At 44.4% G+C, this 21,400-nt stretch overlaps 1 protein-coding gene across 1 annotated transcript in view; it reads left to right on the top strand.

Moving 5' to 3' along the window:
• The window catches only part of NPC1 (NPC intracellular cholesterol transporter 1), a 267,845-nt gene that overhangs the window by 116,504 nt on the left and 129,941 nt on the right, over positions 1-21,400 (top strand). Inside the window, exons 2-4 of the mRNA XM_086965644.1 lie at positions 772-897; positions 15,611-15,717; positions 19,632-19,807. Of these exons, the coding sequence (XP_086821770.1) occupies positions 772-897; positions 15,611-15,717; positions 19,632-19,807 (409 nt within the window). The remainder of the gene's footprint in view (positions 1-771; positions 898-15,610; positions 15,718-19,631; positions 19,808-21,400) is intronic.

The following is a 21,400-nucleotide window of genomic DNA, read 5'->3' as shown; positions in this document are numbered from 1 at the left end:
AACTGGGTATCTGATTTTTGTAAGGAGCACTGTTTTTGTAAATCACTCGCACCGTTTGAGTCATTAGGTCACCTCTCAGTTGTCGCCTACCAGACAGCTTTTAGCTGAGTGTAGGCAAAACCCTCTTGTGGCCCATATCAAAATATTTACATTGGGCTTAGAATCCACCAATTGCGTATCACTGGTTGACTTTAATGTCACTCATTTGCTTGCTTCTGATTCGATGGCTTGCCTTCCTCTTTTTGTTTGTTTTTCCATCAGAGCACTCTTTTTTTTTTTTAAACATATTTTATTGGGGTTTGGTGTGACAAATTCTCATATCGACATTAATTAAAATTACATTACATAACATAGCATACTTAGCCATGCATTGGCGAATTACATTCGGTTTTCCTCAGTAGCCCAATTATAGTCCTGGTATCCTCAAATTGTGTGGGTTCATTCAAATTTTTTTGCCCATTTTTTTTTTTATCACCACGCATTCCTCAGAACAATAGTTTCAAAAGTAGTGTTAATAGTGCATGCTTTCAGTTTACTCTTATTCCTGTATTGACATGATCTCTCTGTTTAAGAGGGAAATCCTGAGCCTCACCACTGTATTTATTAAGCTTGGTTTTAAAATGCATTTTATCTGCTTTGAGCCACAGTAAAATTCTGATAAATGCTTTGCTTAATACATTTGAAATGACTGTTTTCCAACAGATGGTTTACGTTTTGGTCGCTGGCCTTGTCTCTCATTAAATATGTTCCCTCATTTATTCTTGCTCTTAGGTGGTGTCTCAGTCCTGTGTGTGGTATGGCGAATGTGGGGAGTCTGCTGTTGAAGGAAAACGGTATAACTGTGAATATAATGGGCCACCCATACCATTACCTGAGGACGGCCATGAACTGCTTCAGGTAAGACACAAACTATATGTGCACAGAGATAACTATTGACTTAATTACTAGTGAGCACGACAAGAGCTTACCGCCATCACAAACTGCACCCTGATCAATCCTTCCAACTCTCTCCTTTAGTCCAGATCTTTAATGGACCCCACTTCATCATTGCTATCCACAGGAGAGCCCTTGTCTCATTGTTTCTTTAGCTGCAAGCATATGGAGAATCCGGCAAAGATTAGGATGAGTAGCCCTCTAACCATGGTAAAAAAGGTCTCTGTCCTGCCCACCAAAATCAAAACACTTAAAAATAAGTATAGAACCTCTCCAAAAAGAAAAAGCGAAACAGTAACCAAAGTGTTGATCCACAGGTGCCAAATGGATATAGTTTCCATTGAAAAAGTAGTATTTCATTATCTTCAAACAAGGAGTAAACATCCCTATTAATTTAACTCCTTGTTAATCTAAGGTCAAACCCTACACCGTACATTCTTTTACCTGGTCTTCCATTTCTCTACACCACCTGTAGAGAAACGGAAGACCAGGTAAAAGAATGTACGGTGTAGGGTTTGACCTTAGATTAACAAGGAGTTTAATTAATACCCAATCAAGGAAGTTGGTGGTGAACAAAGGTTGAATGGAGGATTAGAAAAAAAATGGGTAGGACCTGGGGAGAACTGGCGATTGACTAACAAATTGTGGGTCTCCGGCAAACACACCAAAATCCCTGCAAGTTAGAATAGCTAATGGCGAAGAAACTACCTCCCCGCCCCATTCATGACCTTGACAAGTCTCACTTCAAGTAAGTACCATCCCCAAGTGCATGCTTTGAAGAAGTGAAATGTACCTATATATCGAAACGTCTGTTTTAGCTAATGGTATCATGCACATTTGTCTTGGTTCTAACCTTTGTTATAATATGTTATGGTCATTGCACAAAGGGCATACGTTGTGGATCATGCTGAGCCTGATTGCCAAAGAAAATGCATTTGGAGAAAAATGATCCATGGGCAGAGGTGTGCCAGTGAGAGAAATGCCAATTTTTACTTAATGACAAATCTTTGCAGACTAGACGGGCAATTGAATTTAAGTTGGAAAACAAAATACAGTGGTAGGGCACGACAAAGCTTTAAAAAGGTGGCTGCAAACCAAAGTAAAAAACTAAGGCAAAGAAACGAAGAAAAAAAGGCCACAGGTGGCTTGAAATACTCTATGCAATCTTTGGACATAAACCCCTTTCAGAAGGGGAAAAGGAGAGTTCAACACTGGTGTAGGTCTAGGAACCAGTCTTGGTCCGGAGGATAACCCATAATAAGGGGAATTTGGCGATAATTAATAGGCACACCAAGGCAATCCTAAACTGAATATTGGATGCCTTGTTCTATTCAAATAAAACGGTGGTATATTCCCTCTAAATGTGTGTAACTAAGGAGTTTGCTTAACAATAGAGCAGCATAGGAGAACTCCATTCATTACTTGAATGACTGCCATAATGTAATTGTGTTTATTGTACTGTTTTGTTACTAATTTGATGTATGATATATGATTTATATCCTTCGTTTTTTGAGTTTGTTGGCTTAAAATATAGTCAAAAGTGTGGTGTTTGTCTTTGGAATATGACAAGTGCATAAATGTGCAGTTTATAATAACTAAAGGTTTAATTAACTATGAGGACAAGAAAATTAAAAACGTGATCACTTTAAAAAACGGTGGACAAAATAATTATCAGCAGAGTATCTATTGCTTTTTGTTGAGTAAATAAGCCCATCCCCCCTTAGTATTAAAGGAAAAGCTATCCATTAGGATCCCAGCAATTGACTTCACTGATCGAAAAAGCTCTCATACTAATTTCTTGTCACTTTTCAGTGTGAAAGAAGAGTTTGCAAGCTCCATTTTCCTGATAAAAACACTTGTGTTATGTACTCAGTACATTTAGTATACTTAACTTTCTTGGGACATAGCTTAGGATCAGGGAAAACTGCAGGAAATCATTTTGCTCCACTTTTGTGAGCAAACAATCTTTTCTATGTACTGAGAATCTTTTCTGGGCATTTCTGACTCTTATTTCCATTGTTCTTCCTTGCAGTGACTACCATATTTCATGCTCAAAAAGCAAAATTAACTGCTCTACCCCTTCGCCACCCCTTGGTTACAAGGTGCATCTTACATTTGCAAACATGGGGCCTGATTTACAACTTTGTTTCTGTGTTTTAGTTGTGTCTTACTCCTGTCTTAAATGTGAGTTATGCCTGAATTTGCAGGCCTGATCCACAAAGCATTTTCTGCGAGTAGTTTCCAGAATTAAGGAATGGTGAGTTGCAGAAGCCTTGGGTAAGCAAGTCTTACGCCTGGAAATTGATGAGCAGGCTGTACTAAAGTATACATATAGATGCTCTCTCAAAAAAAGTATTTTGTTTACCAGTGTGCAGACATACAGCCCTCATCCTTGCAGGTTGTCAAGAGACTGCTTCAGGAAATGGTGTGCTTTTGGAGCTTTTAATCAATTTCCAATCTCAGCTGATCTGGACTTTTAGGTCTGTACCGTTCTCATATAGACTGGGAACCCTACAGAAAACTGGGATTGTCAGCCATCAGAATTATGCAGGTTTGATTGAATTATTGAGAATTTGCGGGATGGGTGGCCAGGTCATATCTCTACAGATTTTCACAGGAGGATCGACACACATTGGTACTTCCGGAATTGTATGGTGAGACACAAATTGCTGCCTGACACTGGCCTTATATGCATATGGTTACTGCCAAGTAATGCAGTGTTAGCCTCTGCCTCGAGCTCCAATACCTTCCTGCAAATCTTCACTGGTCTGTATAAGAATATACGCATCTTGTGAAAATTTAGTCCAAGAGGTGCTTATACTATTTATTTAAAAGCATGTGCAAATTGTACACCAGATTTTGCTTGAATATTAGGAAAAACATCAAACTAAGAAATGTTGAAAATGCAACATTACATTAAAGAAGAGGATGTAGTGTAAGGCATACTAGTTGTGCATAAAAGATGTAAAGCCGAAGCAGTTATCTATGTTTTCGAGAACCGGAACTATTAGCTTCCTGCATGTAAAAGCTAAGATTGAGTATAGTACTCTGGGTTGTGCAAGCTGCGTTAGTGAATGCTGTAAAACAGACCTGTCAACAGTATGGAAAGTGGGCTTCTAGTCTGTCCCTTAAATGGTTGACCATCTTCTACCAGCATCTTTCAGCCATTAGCTTGAGACTTTGTCAGTCGCGCCTTGGTTAAGCCCAGGGGAGTGCTATTGGCTGTGTATGTACCATTCCGCCCTTCACACCAATGCTAGCATTAAACTTCCTGGGTAGCTACTTTAGTTATAGCCATCTCAGCCTACTCTTACTGGCTCTCGCGTCATGCTGGAATCTGCTACCACAGCATGCATTAGCACATTAAACCAAACCTATCGGCTTGCCAATGATTTTTTAAGGCTTGAATGGGATTCGCTGAAATTGTAAACATTTTTTCATGTGTTATATGCCTTCAAAAAAGTGGCATGGTGTCTGGTATGCTATTAATGCATCTGATAAGTTCTGACTTGGCAGAGTCCTATTTAATTGGGTGCAATAAATACCACCTACTTGCAAGTTTTGGGGGTATAACTTACTAATTTTGTTGCTTACCGCACGTTCTAGTAAATACTAGGCATTTTACTCTGATAAATGTTGGCAGGTTTGACATGCTGATATTTATTACAAAATCATAATTGCAATATGTGCAATAAAAAACAGGAATTACTGCACTTATCGCAGTTAACCATGCTGTTCATAATCCGTGCTGTAAGGCAACCCCCCTGGCTGGGCATTTTGCACAGACATAATTCTGCTCTACAGCCCTGCTTACTTGCTGTTGAACTTCACTCATTCAGTCTATATCTTGCATTTCAAAGTACAACTTGTCAGGAGCTATAACATGCTCTCATGTCCTGTTCTCTACTCTGCATATCCATGGCATTGACTTATACTTGTATGTATGTGCATTCATATAGTATTTCCAGAGGTTAAACGTAGTCAAGACAGGAGGGCACTATACATGGTCAGTCGTGCAACAGTCTGCCCCAAACCATACATGAGTAAAAAGCAACTGTTCACTCTACTCTGTGGTCTCTTTAACAAACATTACACACAATAGCACGTTTGTTTTATGTTACCATGTAAAAGGAAGGCTGCTCTTCCAGCCCCCACACTGCATATTCAAGCAGAATACGAAATTTGGACAGCAAACATTTTAGAATTGGATGCTTCCTCTTTTGCACTCTTTAAAAATCAGTTTTGTTTCTTTGCTTGAATGTGCTGGGGAATCATGATGAGCTTATGTCCCCAAAGGGGCAACCCATTTCTGTGCACAGGCATACATTCAGTATTTGGCAATAACCTTAGCAATGCATAGTAGGGGACAGGGTGGCAATGGGCCCCAGGCAGTGGTAGTGCATTACCTGCATTCTTTGGTTTGGGGGCGGAGACCACAGTGAAGTGAGGAACAATGCAGACAGGGCTCTCATTAGAAATTCAATCAGGGACTATTAGGAAGTGGCTGCAGATTACTTGTTACCCGAGTACTGCAGATTTCGTGGATGGCAACTGTGAGGGAGAGACTGCAGGTTCTGTTGCTCAGTTGAGGGAGTCTCTGGGCAGGTCCTTTCCTTTGTGTGTGTTTGATGCTACAGGAATGCGAAATGACCAGCCGACGCAACATCTTGCGCTTCATAATGCTTATGGTGTGGTTGCTCCAGGTTGGAGGCGGCTCGTAGTACCTGCCCTGAGAAGCGTTTCATCACACCAACTCACTAAACCAGACTGTGTTCTCCTTCATCCTGCCCTGATTATCAGAGGGAAGGGGGAGAGGCATCTCTAGCACAGATATTTAAATTACAATAATCTGGTTTCAGTCATGTACTCCATCAGATTTTATGGCACAATTAAATAATATTTAAATTGTGTTTACCAGTAGGTGGTGATGTGTGTGCATGTTGAGGTTCTCGTGGCTAACAGTGGTATTGTAACATGTGCAAATAGTGTTGTTTCCTTCTACAGGTGTGCATGCGTCCTCATAATGCATCCACAATAGTCCTAAAAACCCTGCTTGAAAACTGACCTTGACTTAAAACTTCTGATTGTCGACTCACCTCTTTCAAACAAATGTCACTTTTCCTTTCATCATCTTTTGCATGCTTCCTCTCTGAGCACAGCAAACTCTAAGACACGTATAGTTTGCCTTAAGCTCTCCATTGCTTTATCTATGCAGCTTACCCACACCTCAGTTCAAAGATCAAAACCTCTGCTTTAAAGTAATACACCTGCATTCTAACAATACCTAATTTTCTGTAGCTCATCTATTAAAACCGCCAACCAGTGCTTGAATGCACATACCCCACCCCCTCACTACATATCACATCAAACTCCTATTAATTTAATCTACCACATAGAAACTGAAGTAAAAGTGTGGCATTTTTTCCTTAAGAGCGCGATACTAATCCCTATAGGTAAAAACAACAATAACCTATTAACCGTGGGATCCGGAGCAGCGTGCTGCCCGGTGTAAAGCACTACAGCATCGTGTATGGGGTAGCGAGTGCTATAGAAATGCAATTAAATTACAAATTCAATATATAATTGACTCTACTAGTAATATCATAATGACTGTATTTGTTGCTTTGTATGATTTGCGGAACCAGAAAATAAAGAATTATTTTCATCTACGAGAGCAAGCAGTTTGTAATGTTTTGTCCTGTATGCTATGATACTGTGACTATTTTTGTTGAGACCATTTATTCTGCCCCCATTTAGTATTAAGAATGCCATAAAGTAGTGAATTGAGCCTTATCTCTCACTAAATGTTTGTTTTGGAGTGCTTCTCCCATCTGTAGTTTTTCTCTTTCATGTTTGCCTGGGTCTTTTCAGGACGGTTGGCCCAGATAGGGAGCACCCTAGTAATTTGGGAGTCACACAGAGTGCGGTATGGTATACCATAACCGTTCTTGTTCTGCTAGAAAGTAACATCATAATACTTAGTGGTTGGGCAGTCGATTGTAGTTGATACAGGCAGCATAATGATTCTCTTTTACTGCTTGACACCTTCATTTGCATAAAACACATCACACTGTACTGTAGCAGTCCACAACAAATAAACCACCCATTACCAACTAAACAGGCATGGAATGACTGAAGAGATCTGCTACATGCTGCTCGCCAACATAGGTCTTAATTTGAACCAACACTGCAGGTTCCAACTAGCCAAACACTATGACCTCTTCTTTAAATCACACAATTACAGTTAATATCATATCATCCCATAATCTGATTAAGTCCAACCCTGCAGATCTCTCCACCATTTCTCACTTTGACCTATGCCAGCTTAGAAATGTTACCTTTGAATAAAATATCTCAGAATAGACAACTCAGTGCAGTAACCAGTTCAGTGAACATAACAAATACCATAAAGGGGCCTGCAGAGCTGGTCAAAGCTCCCAGCTTACTGAAAGCCATAAACTGCACGCCTATCTCTCGCACCTCTCCAGTCTTCACATTAAGTGCTTACAGCCTGATTCATCAAGCCGAAATGGGCTCGCAAAGGGCCAGATTCTGAGAATCTGGCCCTTTGCGAGCGCTATTTTTGCATTTGGGATTCATCATCCCAAATGCAAAAATTGGTAATAACGATTCCGCTATTTTGCGAGGAATTACATTTAAGGAATCTCAATTTGAGATTCCTTAAATGCAATTCATCATCCATTTTAAAATTGCTAATTCGCAATTTCGGCCCGCTATTTACCGCGAGGTCAAACCTCGTGGTAAATAGCGAAAACTTAAAAAAATGCTTTTAAAAGCATTTTTCTAAGTTGCATGTTGCACACACACATGTCCTGTGGACATGTGTGTGCGCAACACCTGTTCGTATTTACTTTTAAGGGGTGCTACAGGGTGTCCTTTGGACACCCCTGGCACCCTTTAAATCGCTATCTTATTTGCGATTAGCAAATTGCTAATCGCAAATAAGGAATACTCCCCATTCATTCCTATGGGCCTTTTGGCCCATAGGAATGAATGGGGAGTTATTCCTTATTTGCGATTAGCAATTTGCTAATCGCAAATAAGGAATATGTAGGAATCGCTTTTGTTTTTGCAATTCCTACATGAATGCCGTTTTGCGAGTCTGGAATAGCGATTCCTTATGAATCGCTATTTCAAACTTGCAAAACGGCACTATGATGAATCAGGCTGTTAGTTCCATAACACGATAGCGGGGCACCTCACTCACAACATTGAAACACTTCCCACACAGGATCAAAACAAAGTCGGCACCCTTCCAGCCACACTCACTACACAGTGTGGACTGCTACACATGTACAGACCTGCCAACTCACACGGTGCCACTGTGTGGCAAACGAGTTCAAAACCACTGTAAACAGGGAATTTTTAGCTCGTTTTTGGAGGCTGTAAGCAGCTGATGTCCATGAAAGGTGTGAAAGCACCCCTGGACATCGGCGGCGACCTCCATGACCCTTTGTTTTTTAGGTTTTGACTGGCCATGCGCTTTGCGCATGTGCCAAAAAACCTCTTGAGTTGTGTGTGTGGGTCGGGATACGCCCCCTCCTCCGATTGGCTAGCTCCATAAATGGAGGCTAGCCATTGGACGAGGGGCCTGTCCGTCAATGCCGGACCAGATTCGGGGGCGTTCCCGAGATTCTTTGGCTTTTGTCAGCCAAAAGCCGGGAACGCCCCCGAATCTGGTCCGGCATTGAGCCGGCACCCGCCTTACTGCTTGGTGAGTGATCTGACACAATCATCAGAGGAAGTATCCCTGCTGGGGTTCATGTACATCTCTCGCTTCTCACCGCTGAGGCAGAAGGCGCCTTTTCTGCCTTGCCTGCGCCTGATATCTTCCGAGCCACGTGCAACCTTTGCCCGCTCTCCACCCTGAACAAAGTGCACCGCCACATGGGCAGCGGGCAGGGAACGTGTGACGCAGCTAGCCTGCGAAACGGGAGCATCCATGCCAGGCCAGCAGCGCTAGTGATGGAGTCCAGGCCCTCACATCTTTACAAACGCGGTGTGACAGAGTTAAGGGGGGGGGGTGTTGTTTCACGGCTGACCGAACCTCTTCGAGGCGCAGGCACCTCTGGGAGCGCCACCGCCAGGTCGTCAGCCGGACACGTCTCTGGACTGCTCGTTCACACGATCACAGCACAGGGGGGACGTGTGAAGAGGCTGGTCTCCGAGGGCTGCCACGGCCCGACTGCAGTACAGCTGCAAACAGTTTCAGCTGCAGAGTCATCTGTACAGTATAGAGCACCACTCAAACGCTGACAAAATATAGCGTCCAAATACCCTTCTGAAAAATAGGGCCCCATGTGGTTAATAATTTAAAAAATCTACACCCAACCAGACAATGTGCATGTCAGAGAATATTTCTATATGTGATCGTCTGACGTACAGCCATAGAAACCACGTCACTCTCATGGGCGCAGTTTCACCAACATGCTACAGCACCAACTACACAATGTCTCATTAATTTTTTTGTGGTATTTTTAGGCACGGGGAGATTCAGTAATTTGTCCAGAAGCGCAGGATTTTGAGAAGACGCCAAAACTTGTACCTGGGTTTCCCAATTTCAAAGATACAGCTCTGGCCCCTAACACCACATTCTCTACCCCCCCCCCCCCCCCCCCCCCCTTCGACTCTTTGCGCAATACCTCCCTGCGCCCATCCACTCTCGCCTCTCTCTCTCTCTTCTCCATCGCTAATCGCTTCCTCTCTACCTATGCCCACCCTCCCATCTATATCTCTCTCGACGCCTCTCTTTGCTGCAGTTAAAATGGGGGAGCTGCGGCCTGCGGAAAGTGACAGGGACACCGGGAGCGGCCCGGGGCTTTCAAAACCACCCCCAAGGGCACCGACCCACGGGGTAAATGCTCAGTGGAATAAAGGGCCTGTCAGGCAATGTAAGTGATGCGTGTGTAAAGCGCTCCAAAAGCTTCAGGTCAAGTTGGCGCTGAGAAGGAACACTCCTGTATTCGAACATCGTTTTTAGAAAGCTGTTACTTCATGGAATAAATATTCCTTCTAATTATAACTACATAAGAGAAAATAATTCTATGTTTTAATCTGACACAAATGGACATCCACTGTGCAGAATTATCCATTTGGAATTCTGCATGTACATTTGACATTCTCGTCAAAATCCAGGACTGTTCTCCAAGCTCCTAGAAGCCCTTCATTTTATTGTGCGTGCTCTGAAAGTTATCATGAGGGTGCGATGCACACGAGTCTAGGAGGAGGCAAAACCAGAAGAAAGAACGGACACTGCACAAGCGCTAGTGCACCGCCTAGAGCCTCAAAATCTATCACGAGGCGCTAGTTCCAAGTAGATAACAATTGCCTACTTGGAACTAGCGCCTCCTGAAAGACTTGGATGCTCTAGGCGGTGAAGTAGCGCTTATGCAGTGTCCGTGCTTTCTGCTGGTTTTGCCCAGGGCGCTATCTGAGCAGAGGATATCTCTGTACCGGGGTCTGGGTGGGGTGGGGGGGGGCAAGGAGCTGAGTCTCCCCGGCCTTCTCTTGGGGTGGGGGCGGGGCACGGGCCGGACGTGAGGCGGCGGGCCCTCCCGGCAGCAAGGGGTCTCATAGAATGCTCTCCACCCTTGCTTCGAGTGTGAGATCACGGCACTGCACACCTCGACCCCTCTCCACGAGCCTGCTCGTGACTTCACCGATTTGCTTTGCAAGCGCCACACAACTGCAGGGAATGCTTGGCGCTAGGGCTGCCTGGCCGGCGCGTTTGGAGTTGGAGACAGACTGAACCTGGCGACAGTCTGAAGGTTTGAGTACATCCACAGGTCCTTGAGGCCTTGCACAGTATGACGTTGTAACTACATATGTGTATGTCACTCACCGCCTCGCATCTTTACGGCTCGGTCATATGGCCGGTGTTTTCCGTGCAACGAACATGGAAGGCCTCCCCCGTTACAATGCCAGGAGAGGGAACCCGCCGCCCCTGTGGCTGTTGCATAAACATGCGTCACACCTGAAGTTCAGACCCAGCGCTGCACAGAAGTGCAAATGAGTCGTGGACGAGCTGCTGTCCTTGTGTAGGTGTCGCCCCCGGAAGCATGGGACGCTTGCCCAGTACCAATGCTTGTCCGTGCCTTGATTGCTCTGCATTTATCCCCCTTTTGTCTTCCAGAGCCCGCCTTTGTCGGGTAGCGCCCTGGGCGGAAATGCATTTGGCGCCCTCCTGCTGGTGAATAAAACGAGGCAGCGGGAGCCCTTGGGTTCAGAGGGCCGCCCCTGGAGGATTGCATTAGTAGTGTCTGGCCTCTGCACAGATCCCTGCGCCACCCCACTCACCTGCATTATGCACCGATTTGCATCTCACCCTGGTGCCAAGCTGTTGGTTGGAGGGGGGTTAATGGTGCATGGCAGCAGCGGGTGGGAGGAGATGGGAGGGCAAGAAAGCAGGCTGATGGGGTGTTAAAAACAGGTCTGCAGCCCTGGAGCCAGAGGCAGGGTCTCTGCTGACATTAATGCAGACAGCTCCTTACGCCCCTCTGAAGCCTGCGCCTTGGGCATGGAGCCCGCTCGCCCATGCCAAAAGCCGGCCCTGGGTGGCACAAACAGAATGGCCTCTCTGCAGTGATGTCACTCCTTTCCTGCCACCCCCTTCTGCCTCGATGTTTACAGAGGCCTACTAATGTTGAGGGCGGCCATGGGCAGTGCCACTCCTAGGCTGGCGGTGGGCATGGTGTATACGAGTTGTTATTCTTCCTACTTTATCCCCAACAAGCACTAGGTAATTCCGGAGGTCAAGCGCTCCTAAACAGAGGATATATTTTCCATCATTTAATATTTTCTTCATATGTGCAATGAATTAAGTTGTTAATAAGGATGGCCAGTTTATATGGCCAACCGGAGCTCAGTTAGCTGCTAGAACAAGCAGTGGCCTCGTGGCGTCTTGAAGCATTGCTCTGTACCACAAAAGCTGAAAGGTCATCTACATGAATCTGCTGGGACAATGCTCTGAAGCGGGTGCTTTTGGAAGAAACGTCCCCCCTAAGCACAACATGTGATTTCCATTCATGGGGCGCGAGGGATGTGCTGCAAGTGTCTGTCAGTCACTGTGATGGCCATCTTTAGGGGAGCGGTGACTTTTCCCGCCCAACGACCAGTGCTGCAATGAGAGCCGGAACCAGCATGAAGAGCGCCACTGCCAGCAGCACGGTGATTGTGACCATCCCGCCGGAGCGGCCCGAGAGGCCGAGGTCCAGGTCAACCACGTCAGTCACTGCAATAGAAAAGATGTGCGCGTTAGGAGTGACGTCACTGCCGGGGACTACGTCTCATCATCAGGGCTCAGCTTGTACCAGGTGTCCTTGCTCGAGACATCTCGCTGGATCCTTGGCGCAGGTACACACATGCATTGGCCACACCCGGGGCTTCACTGACGCCCCGCACATGACAGCCAGTGCCCCACAGGAGGCCATTTACACTCAGCTCTTGCATCTCCGACTCTTCCAGACTACAGGCCGTCCTTTCCCCACAGCACCCCAAACACACCGTGCTCTCATTCTAGCAGTCTGGCCCCACTGACAGCTCAGGCACACACCCATGCTGCAGCAATCACTCACAACAGCCCTCAGCACCACGTGCACCCTTCACAGACCAGCACTCTGGAGGCACACGCACACCTCTTACACACTCACAACCACACGCATGCCTCTTACTCACAACCACACGCGCACCCCTCACACTCACAACCACACGCGCGCCCCTCACATCCTGACAACCACACGCACGCCTCTTACACACTCACAACCACACGTGCACCCCTCACACACTGACAACCACACGCACGCCTCTTACACACTAGCAACCACACGCACGCCTCTTACACACTCAGACCCACCTCTTACACACTCACAACCACACGCGCACCCCTCACACACTGACAACCACACGCACGCCTCTTACACACTCGCAACCACACGCACGCCTCTTACACACTCACAACCACACGCACACCTTATACACACTCACAACAACACGCACACCTTATACACACTCAACCACACGGACGCCTCTTACACACTCACAACCACACGCACGCCTTTTACACACTCACAACAACACGCACACCTTATACACACTCACAACCACATGCACGCCTCTTACACACTCACAACCACACGCACGCCTTTTACACACTAACAACACGCACGCCATCAGCCCCACCCGCACCCTTCACAGACCAGCACTCTGGAGGCACACGCACGCCTAACACACTCACGCCTCTTACACACTCACAACCACACGCGCACCCCTCACACACTGACAACCACACGCATGCCTCTTACACACTCACAACAACATGCACGCAGTAGATCATTGCTAAAAACCAGTGGCAAAATCAATGAGTCCCAAAGGCCATTTCTGTTGGTTTTGTCAATACTTGTGCTTTAAGCATCTTTATACCTCAGCGGAAAGAAATACATGTGAAATTTCTTTTTTAAAAAAATAGTTTTGTTACAGATTGTCTGCTACGTTCGCCTCCAAAATAGGCACCCTGCCTTACATAATTATACAATGACCAGTGTGAACTGGAAGCGATGCATTGTCCATTGTAATACTGTGGGCTCAGTTATAGTTTTTGTGGCATGAAACTGCACATTAAGCCACAGAAATTGACGTTAGTGGTACGTATGCATTTAGTTATACCCCTTACTTTCTGGCACGGACAAGGCTTTGTGTTGTGCTCTTAATGTACTGTGACTATGTGGTACTTTCTAAATCCCCCTCTTGGGTGGTTAATCTACTGCTGCACCCCTTGGGTGCCTTCACTTGGCCTCATGTTGATCTCCTTTGGTGCTGACCATTTTCTGCAGATAACACAAGCCTGTTGGAAATAAAGTGCATTGTGACTTGCTTTCCCCCATCTCTCACAGCCTGCTCTGTGCAAAAGTATTTTACACCCTTTGACACCTGTCTCTTGCCTGTGAAGAACCCTTTCCCATCTTTGAGTTAGTTTCACAGCCCAGCTATCTCACACCTACCTACTGTCTGCTGTTCCTCTGTGACACCTCGCTATTGTCTGCAGCACTCCCTTTCACCAGTGTACATCATTGCAGCCCCTTTCACATTTGTTACCTGTACAATCCTTTGTACAACTGATGTTACACAAAGAGCTTCTCCCACCCAAACCTACCCATTATCTACACACTCCCTCTCAGACTTCTTGCTGTGTACAACCCTTTTAACACTCCTCTTTTATCTGCACAATCCCTCTCTCTCTCACTCCTACATCATCATCTCTCTCCCCAGTCTGTCACCTTTGAAGTCCTTTTTACACCTATTGGTTACCTATGCGGTCGGTTCATCTCTAACAACAGTGTATAACTTGCACAGGGGGCTCGCAGTGTGTGGAGGGCTCTGTGTGGGTGGCTCTGTGTGGGTGGCTCTGTGTGGGTGTGTGTGGGGCTCTGTGTGGGTGTGTGTGGGTCTCTGTGTGGGTGTGTGGGGGGCTCTGTGTGGGTATGTGGAGGGCTCTGTGTGGGTATGTGGAGGGCTCTGTGGGTCTGTGGAGGGGCTCTGTGTGGGTGTGTGGGGGGCTCTTTGTGGGTGTGTGTGGGGGGGCTCTGCGTGGGTGTGTGTGGGGGGGCTCTGCGTGGGTGTGTGGAGGGCTCAGTCTGGGTGTGTGGGGGGTCTCGCAGTGTGTGTGAGGGCTCTGTGTGGGTGTGTGTGGGCTCTGTGGGTGTGTGTGTAGGGAGGCCCTGTGTGTGTGAGGGGGCTCTGTGTGGGGGGTTCGGTGTGGGTGTGTGTGGCATTTGCGAGAGATTAAGCTATTGGCATTGTAAAGGACAATGCCATTTATTTATCAGTTTTCAAAACGAACACATAAATAAAGAAATTGTCATTTACAATGCCAATAGCTCTAACTTTTCAAAAGGCAAAACCGTTGCATTGTAAATGCTTGTTTGTAGATGGTCGGGGGCTTGGTGAGGGGCAGAGTGCCTCTTAATTAGCTCTTGGCACCAGGCACTGCCCCTGATAGACCCACCCCCTCCTCACACAGTGAAAATATGTTGTACATTCGCAGGAATGCATGTAGGCAAGCGCATATTACAATACGATATTACAAATAATAAAAAATATTTTTTAACTTCTTTATTTTCAGATTACACATAAGAGTTCTGAATTTGTATTTATGTAATTGTGAAGAAAAACGAATCGGTGTTGAACCACACCTTAAAACTTCAATTTAGCGGTGTGGTTTGGTAGATGAAGTGTAGAAGTTACTGCACACCTATTTACGTATGCCCTCTTTTTCCCTCAAAAAGGGCGGCCTGGCGTACGTGGTATGACTGAGCATTGAACCAGTATTTAGACTTCTCTGATTGCCTAAGACTGGGGATAAGGCCAGGGCAGTAGAATTTTTCCATTTTGATCTGAAGGTCTTATCTTAAATTCTTAATTCACGTCTCATTAGTTGTTTGAATTCCAAATAGTGAAAAATTCCAAAGTTTTCATGTCTTTGTAGTACATAAGGTCAAGGAAATACAGTTGGGTAATAACTTGGGCACGCCTTGCCTCTCACATCGAAAGAAATGTAGGTAAGAGATCAGATGGTTACTAAAAGCTGTAGTGATGTAAGCATTTATGTAAGACTTTAAGATTCACAGTTGATGTTTCTTACTAACATATTGTTTCTTTGAAGGAACTGTGCCCATCACTCTTATATGGCAATGTCAGCCTCTGCTGTAACGTTCAACAGCTGAAGACACTCAGCACTAACCTGCAATTACCGCTCCAGTTTCTCTCCAGGTTAGTAGGTTATTGCTTGGCAATGAGCGTTCTCCTGGGTTCCATGCACTTGAAAACCCATTGATCCACTGATATATCTCCCTTTCATAATCAATCTCTTAGATCAGGTGAGATTTGAGGTTCGGAATCTGCTAGCTCTGGTTTGTCAGATGTGAGGATACTCAGGAGCACAGGTGTTTGATGGTTTGTCTGCACCTTTCTTCCTTTTATGTCTAATTGACCTGGCGCCAATTGCACAAAATGTAATTTCTGACAAAAATAACAGCCCCAATTAATGAGAAACCACCCCCCCAAAGCCGTGCATGTCAGTACTTCTCTTTATCGAGTCCCCACATTAGCTATCTTTTTGTCTGAATTGTATGCTTTTTAGGTTGTTTATGTTGAAATGTTTATTTCCTTTAGATCAGAATACAAAATAATTAGAATTTCATTAAATAAAACGGGAATATATATATATATATATATATATATATATATAACATAATACTATGCAATGCATATAACACATATACATACATGTCTAGTAAACCCCATATATGGCTACTCATGAATATTTTTGAGGAATTAGCATCCCCTGGTAACCTTCCAATGGAAACTTGCAAATATACTTGCTATTGTAGGAATGAAAATCCTTTCACCGTGTCCTCTGCACCTCTTTCTACTATTCTGGATGATCCTATATATTTTCCCCTAGAAGTCAATGTACGCTTGCTTGAAGTTGATTTGTGATACTCTGTCACTTTCAGTAGAGCATTGATCCTTCCCCCTCAATGTCTTTTGGTGGGCTTGATAATTTGGCGCACCTGATTGATCTGCATGGACACAGGCTCTTTTTTGTAACATCTTTATTGTAGTTTTATCGGCAAAATTTAGAATAACATTCCGTTCGTATATTTCTCACCAATAATGGTCTGGAGCAATTCAGGTAATATTCATAAGAAAACCGACACACAGGTGCCAGTCATTGTATTACTTCCCACATAATTTGATATAGCATGCATTTAAGTTCTCGGTCATTAAAAATCAGTACATAACCACCTGCCAACAATAGAGGGTTATCAAGATGGCAAATTGCAGTGGGGTGTACAATCCTGTGATTCATGTCTTTTTAATATGCGAGCAAAATGCGCCCCATACTTTGTTTAGATCTGCCCACCTTGCCACAAATTAGAATTGTTAATTTTTCCTCTGTATACCTCTTTGTCTTGGTGGTCATGGATCCTCTTGCTTGTACTTCTGAAACCTGTTTAGTCTAACCTAACTTAAGTCCCTCACTTAGCCCGGTGTTTGTGATTTGTGGCAGTATTTCATATGGTGACCGTTTGCTACAGGAATAGCTCCGCCTTTGAAGACACAACATTGCAATACATATCCAACTCAACAATCTGTCCATCATAGCATCTGGATTTGACATTCAGCCTTGTTAAGCCCAACTAAGGAATACAAAAAAGTGATGAATGGAATGTTTAAATTGATCTCAGCCACTGGTAGTTACTCAGGGCTGCATCCCAGTCCCTGTTTCTTTTTTTTGTCCACCATATCACCTCAACAGGACCCATCGATATGCAAATCAGTTTTGGTCCAACTGCAATAGGAACAGTCCTGCCCGAACCACCAGGCCAGGTCCCATCTGAAACAGAAGTCCAGGAACTCCAGACTGGTTTCGGCCTTGTCAGTAGTGTGCACCTTTGTTCTTGTATCACACCGAGGATGGGACCCACATGTGGGCTTGCCCGTCACATTTAAGTCGTCACTCTGAGGAATACAAAGAGTGATGGATGGAATGCTTGAATTAATCTCAACCACTGGTAATTACTGGCTCTTGTCAGATGGAGCATGGTGGGCAAAAGAACAATAGACTGGGTTGCAACCTGAAAAGCTACCAGTTGCTGAGATTAAATCAAGCATTCCACCTATCTCTTTTTGTTGTTGCTTTCTTCACTTTGGCACATTAAATTAAATGGGTATGCCTAGACGTGGGTCCCATGCTCACTGTGCCATAGAACTGAAACTGCGCCCATCTAAAGAGGTCCAAACAGTCCAAAACCAGTCTGAGGTTGCTTGTGTTCCCCTTCAGAGAGCGCTTGGCTGAGCTGGGCTGTTAGATTGGCGCAGGACCAGGACTAATTTGCCTATGGTTGGTTCCTGTCTGAGGTGGCGTGGTGGACAAAGATACAATAGACTGGGATGCGTGCCAATTAATTACGAGTGGCTGTACTTAATTCAGCATTTCACCCATCATTTTGTTTCCTTTTTATTAATCCCTGCAACAGTTTTAGACTGCTTGGATCTATTCCCTCTGGCACCCCATTAGCCCATTTACTGTTCTCCCTAGGTTAGTATCTCTGGCAATTTAACTTCAGGAATATTCTCTTCACAAGTTAGCTTGAATTCTGAATGCCTACTATTTGAGCCCTAACTTGCTGCCACCGACTCAAGTAGTCCACAAGTAGTGGACCTCAAAAACCCTTTTAACCACATGGCTGCTAGGCGTTTTCCCGTCCTGTGCTGAGATATGCAGGATGCCATTATTCATGACGAGCTGGCCTTGTCATCCGCGCACGGCAGATAAGCGCCATGACGAGCCCAGCTCGTCATTAGCTTCGAAGGGGTTAAAAACTCAAATAGAATCCTGCAGCACCATCTAAGGGCATGAAGTGACAGAACTAGGAACTGAAACCCATTGCTTCATTTTCATGGATAGAACCAAGCACTGATAAAACATTCCTGCTAGGAAGACAAGGATATGGCTTCCTGGTGTGTCAAGAGGACCTACCCGGATGAAGCGCATAGACATGGTCCAACTGATGCCTTCCTAGTAAACCAGCACAATTGGAGATCCATCCAGCAGTCATCTGCAACCCAGATGGCCTGGACCTATCTTAATCGCAAGTAGAATAAGGGCATGCTCGGACACCAACAAACACTAATTGCCGACAAAGTCCCCTCACTTGCCCCTATGCACCTGGATCCTTGACGGTCAGACATCATGTTGATGCAGAGGCTACTGCGGTCCTCATCTGACTTGTGAAATACCTGTATTCTAGGTTTTGTGTCCCAGAGTAATGCTAGGACATCCCCTCCCCCTTTTGGCCCAAGACATTTGACCATATCAAACCAGGCTGGCTCTTCAGAAGCCTGGACCACTTGAACTATCTCACTAAACCAGGAACACCCTCCTTAAAAACATTGTTGGTCAGTTCAGGTCCTAACACTCTACTCAATAATTTTTGTATGGAAAGATTTGCTTAGCATGCTACTAAGTAAGCATCATTTACTTTTTTGCAATACCACCAGCATTCTTTCTTCCACTGCCTTAATTTCTCTGAAGTGTAAATTGTACTCTGCATAGATACACATGTTCAACAGTTTGTGTAACTTCTTAAAGACCTCTTGAGATCCACAAAGGATAAAATCAAGCAATGGCAATGCTGATTGGACTGATATTTGGCTGCTACCTTTTGGCCTTTGGCAATGTTTGCTTTTTGTAAAACTGTATTACTGGGGAAGCTGCTGGGATATCTCCCCAATATAGTACATATGTGCTCTTTGTGAGAGGGCAGAATGCCTTCATGTTAGCCAGTGACTGAAATGGCCTGACCCATTGCCACAAGGTGGATGCTGTAGTCGGTGAACGAGAAGCTGAATGACACAACAGCAGACAAGAGGATGAAGAGGTCTGATTGACAGCCCCTTTAACGATGTAATAGTGAAGACCTTTTGATTTTACTAAAATTATATCTAACACCAGACCTCATATCAATGTCTTTCTGGATCACATTGTAGCTCTTTACAGAGTTAAATCTGGTTTTTATATGTGCGTCCGTGTAAAATGCCTTTTTAGGCTCTGTGTCATGAAATATATTATCTTTAAGGAGCATTAGCACCTCAACTTGTTTTCTTTTGTGTTCTAGGTGCCCGTCATGTTTTCATAATTTAATCAACCTCTTCTGTGAGCTGACTTGCAGCCCACACCAGGTTCAGTTTATGAATGTAACCCAAACTCAGGACTACCCAGTTCCAGGTACAAACAGCACAAAACAGAGCATCACTGCAGTGGAGTATTACATTGGGAGCCGTTTTGCGAATGGTAAGCTTAGTATTTCCTTGTGCCTGTTCAGTAATCTTTTTTTTTATGCCTTTTACCACTTGTCTTTGACTTTCCATCCACATTTTTGACATTTGTGCCTAGGTCAGACACTGAAAGTCTTGTTTAGCCTTTGACAGGTAGCAGAAGGGTGCTGTGCTGCCTTGCAGACCACTGCCTGCCATATTGAGAGAGCTCTGCCTGCCTAACTGAGATCTCAATGCATTCAGAAGAGCTGCTGTCATGGCAGATTCTCTGAAGGCACCGAGGCTGTATTGTGCAGACAACATTTTCAGTGCACCCGCACAGAAACATATTTTTGTTTTTCAGAAACAAACTTCCAAAGCAAGAGTTTGTCTGCAAAACAAAAAAATAAATGTCCTTGGCATGCTGAGAGTTTTCTCGCACTACGTATGTATTTTGTTTTTCTTTTCAGGACCACTGGGCTTTCCCTGGCAGCTCCAAACAACAAAATAAGATACATTCGTTTAAATAGGACAGTCTTCGCTATTTTGACTAGCGGCCCAATATCAGGTAGGCCATTAGTCAAATTTCCACCAGCAGAAACTTGACAGTGCGCCTGAGTCTAAATAGAATAGGTTGACTGCAAGTTACGCAGACCTGGTATTCAAGTACATAATCTACCCAATGTTTGGTCCGCCTTAGTCTGGGCTAGAACTCCTTTTATTGTTTTTCATATTTTCTCCGCAGAAGTACTTGTTGTTTTTGGGCCTACGCTTGCATCGTGTTTAGCAATATGTGAATGACAGGAGCAGAAGATACAATGTTACGATAGCAGTCTGTAGCCGCACATAATAGTGCGGCATCTTGTTTTTATTGCTGCATTAGCCCATTTTTTTTTGATTGGTTTATTTTTTCGAAATTATTTTGTTAGGTTTTTAAACCTTTTGAATCAACCATAAAGAAGAACAAATTGCACAGTCACTTGGCTGTTGCCACCTCTTCAGTATTAAAAATATACATTCTAATATTGCCATAAATAAAGTACATGTGATACAGAAACAGACTTCCAGTCCTAATTTCCATTAACAATCAATAATGTATACATATCAACATATTACCAACATTTGTCCACGAGAATCTGAAATAGCAACTTTTTGTCCTTCACACTTTTCTAAATTTGTTCATGCATTCTCGATCTTAGTTCATGATTCTTTAGACATCCTTGGACCAAACTAGATATCTCTCAATGGGATTGCGTGCCTTCCATATTTTTGGACTCTATCTTGTCTTGTGACCACTTGAATCAAAACTACAAGTATCTTAAGATCTGCCCATATTTCCAGCAATGCCTCTCTTGGAGATTAGTTTGTTGAGCATGTAAAGCTTGTTCTTACTCATGCCCTCTGAATCCAGTTCCATTTTTCTGGGTATTGACGGTTGGTTCTCTAGGTTGGGTACCTTGTAATGATTTCGTGTTTCCCATTTCACTCAGCCAGAATGTAATAATCCTTGATAGACTTTTGGGGACCAACCAGATGAGCCTTCTTGGTGGGTGAAATAAAGCCATCATTCCGTACCTCTCATGGAAGGGAATTTTAATGTGTCATGCTGTCGAGTAGTTCAGTTCAGTTC

Source organism: Lissotriton vulgaris, chromosome 4_1, assembly GCF_964263255.1.
Source record: "Lissotriton vulgaris chromosome 4_1, aLisVul1.2, whole genome shotgun sequence".
Taxonomy (NCBI): Eukaryota; Metazoa; Chordata; class Amphibia; order Caudata; family Salamandridae; genus Lissotriton; species Lissotriton vulgaris.
Note: the sequence above shows the minus strand (reverse complement) of the source record. Positions and strands in the feature narration are given on the sequence as shown.